At 32.3% G+C, this 3,225-nt stretch overlaps 1 protein-coding gene across 1 annotated transcript in view; it reads left to right on the top strand.

Moving 5' to 3' along the window:
* The window catches only part of LOC117171359, a 47,352-nt gene extending 45,121 nt beyond the window's left edge, over window positions 1-2,231 (top strand). Inside the window, exon 4 of the mRNA XM_033358607.1 lies at window positions 560-2,231. Coding sequence (XP_033214498.1) covers window positions 560-1,952 — 1,393 coding nt within the window. The 3' untranslated portion in view covers window positions 1,953-2,231. The remainder of the gene's footprint in view (window positions 1-559) is intronic.
* Window positions 2,232-3,225: the final 994 nt, after the last annotated feature.

Here is a 3,225-nt window from a genome sequence, read left to right as displayed (position 1 = left end):
AAAAAAAAAAAAATAGAAAATAAGGATATTTTTCACGAAATTAGAAGCATAAATTCTTTTAAATAAAATTAGTTTAAGTAGTGTATTGAATTCAATTTAAAATTCTTTAAATTCTTAAAATTTTAAGTAAAAATATTTAATTTTCAAGAAAAATAGAAATTTTGTAAAAATAAAATCAATTTGCAACCAATTGATTGGATTTTCTACAAAAAGGATGAAAAAAGAGATTTTAATGTATTTAAATTTCGAAACAAAAGGATGAATTTCTAACCAAGAAGATTTTAATTTTCTAGTAAGAAGTTAATTTGCTACCAAATATTTGGATTTTGTAAAAAAAAATAATTAATTAAGAACTAAAAAGATGAATTTACGACCAAGAAGATGAATTTCTAATAAAAAAGGATGATTTTTCAAATAAGAAAATTTCTAACATTTTCAGTAAAGATATTTCATTTTCAAGAAAATGGGTAAACATCTAACGAACTATTTGAATTGTTGAGAAAAATATAAATTTTTATCAAAATATCATATATACTTCCCGTTTTTTTTTTCCACCCAGGTACGATAATCAACAACGACGTTTCGACAATAACAAATTTGGTAAGAATCAACGCCGGGATTATCGAAACAGGGACCCAAATCCTGATTCCGCTTTTCATCAGGAAGAATTTCAAGACCCAGTGTCAAACAATTTACAAATCAACCAAGAGCATTCACCTGACGAATCTCAACGAAATATTGCCCTCGAGGTTCAGCAAGCCCCCGAAAAGGAGCAAGAGGACGAGCCCAAAACACCGGAATCGAAAGTCTCAATATCCGAGCTAAAACCGGAAGAGGCTAATGTCCGTGAGAGTTGTGCGAGTTTGCCAAATCCGGACGATCCCTCATCACTCTGCTTCATGCAGACGAGCTTCAAGGAGGCGGAATCTTGGGAAAAGGTGGAGGACGATCATCTCTCGGAGAGTGGCTCTGACAGCTACCAGGAGGCGTCGCACTTATCCAGCAATCCCTTTATTGTCAAGGTCCCAATTCAGATTCTCCATCCGTCCATGATGTGCCAGACACCCGAAGTCATTCCAATTCACAATCTCTTCCCGCATAATATGCCCGCACAAAATAAAGTCCCACCTCCCATGACCTATATTGCCAGCAGCAATCCCTTCATTGCGGGTGCGCCCCTGGCAAATGCCAATTTTCCCGAACAGCCGGAACTTCCGCCGGAAACGTGTCTGCCGATGCAAAATCTCGACATGAGGTACTTCAATCAGCCTCTCGTTCACAATCATCCCTTGATGCCCCTAAATCTGCCAATTGGAATTCCATCATGCTCCTCTCATGTTCAAATTCCAGTTGGAAATCAATCCGGGATAAATTATGTGAATTCTCTGAATTGTCAGTGTCCGCAGCATCTCTGCAATCGACTTCCGGTCCCGAGTCTCAACTGTCCAAGTCCCTATCATCCCCAATTTACCAGTTTCATGACACCAATGGGTCCAGTTTTGATGCCAATTGTTACGCCCGTCAATCCGGAAGTGGTCGTTCCGTCCGAGGAGTTGAGGATTCAACCGGAAGTGGCGGATAATGAGCGAACGGTAACGAAGGTCATTGAAAAATCGGCGAACAATCTTGTCAATCTCTGTGAGAATCTTCCGGCGCGACGCGCCAATTATCCGCGACATTGTCCGCCTGGATTTGAGAGCAATATTTTTTCGACGATTACGACAAATCCGAAGAAAATTATCTGCGACAAGAGGAATAATGCGCTGCCGAGTTTTCGTAATAATTCGCGCGATTTTGGAGATGAGAAGAGGGACAAGAGTGCGAAGAAGACGGAGGAATTTACGGATGAGAAATTGGCGGTGATTTTTAACGATATTTATAATTCTCCAGCGCCAAGACCTGGATTTCGAATTGGCGTGGGTCGCGGGAAAAGAGTTGGACGTACTGATTAAGACCTGAATTATCAGGTATTTCTTTTTTATTTTTCTTTCTTTCTTTCTTTATCTTTTATTGATGAGATTTCTGCGGGAAAAAAAAGTGTGTATTTGTTGAAGAAGCTGATGTTTGATTATTATTTTTTAGTTTTATTTCACTAGTAGAATAAAAATTGAGTCGTTTTTTTCTCTCAGGTTTTAGTGAAACTAGTCTGATTTAGAGGTTTATTATGCGAGGCGATTTGCCATATAGTTTTTTTTTTTTCTATTTTTACATGTTTTTTTTTTCCTCGACAGATTTGGTATGTATTATTCTTTTATAACTAGAGTAATTATTAAAGTTTAGCCGAAAATAGGCATTTCAGAAAATTAAGGACTATTTTTTTCTGTTTTTTTTTTTTTTTTTTAATGAAAAAGAATTGGGATTTTTTTTTGTTGACGTAAAAATTATTGATGGTATTTAAATAATGGTGGAAAAGTTTTTATTTTGAAAAATCAGGGGGTATTTTTATTTTTTTTTAATTATTGGAATATATAGAAAATATAAATTAATATTTTTGACTTTTAAAAATTCTGTTAAATTAAGTTTTTTTTTGTCTGATATTTCTGTTGATAAAATCTTTGAAAAATGAGTAGGAAAAATAGCAGTCGTATTTACAGAGTATAAAAAATTATTATATTAATAAATTACAATAAATCACAGGAAATTAGAACTTTTGTCTTTTATTCGTGTATTTTGAAGAAGATTGTTCTTTTTTTTTCGTAACAAATTTAAATTTTTTTGGATCGAAGTTGATCCTTTTGGTTTGAAATTGTAATATTTTGATTAAAATTTATATTTATCTCAACAATTCAAATATTTGGTTAGATATGTTTACCTATTTTCTTGAAAATTAAATATCTTTATTTAAAATGTTTGGAATTTAAAGAGATTTAAATTAAATTTAACATGCTCCTTTTTTTATTCAAAATCATATTTTTTGGCAGAAAATTCAAATATTCGGTATCAAATTAATTTTTTTTATACAAAATTAGTCCTTTTTAAAAAAGTAATTTCAAATTTTTGCAAGAAATTACAATTTTCGTACTCTTGTAGATAATTCTACTTTCATAATAACTCACAGTTAAGTAAACAATCTGAAAATTATAATTTTTGTAAAAATTTGTAATTGTAAAATATTGTAAAAGTATCCAAATTCCTGCGAAAAATTGTAGTTTCTAATCAACTTCTTTTTTTTATAATTTTCTACTATTTTTCACGCTTTTTAAAATTTAAATTAATTAATTAATT

Source organism: Belonocnema kinseyi, chromosome 4 (assembly GCF_010883055.1).
Source record: "Belonocnema kinseyi isolate 2016_QV_RU_SX_M_011 chromosome 4, B_treatae_v1, whole genome shotgun sequence".
NCBI classification, from domain to species: Eukaryota; Metazoa; Arthropoda; class Insecta; order Hymenoptera; family Cynipidae; genus Belonocnema; species Belonocnema kinseyi.
The sequence above is the reverse complement of the archived record's forward strand: the minus strand, read 5'-3'. Positions and strand labels throughout refer to the sequence as shown.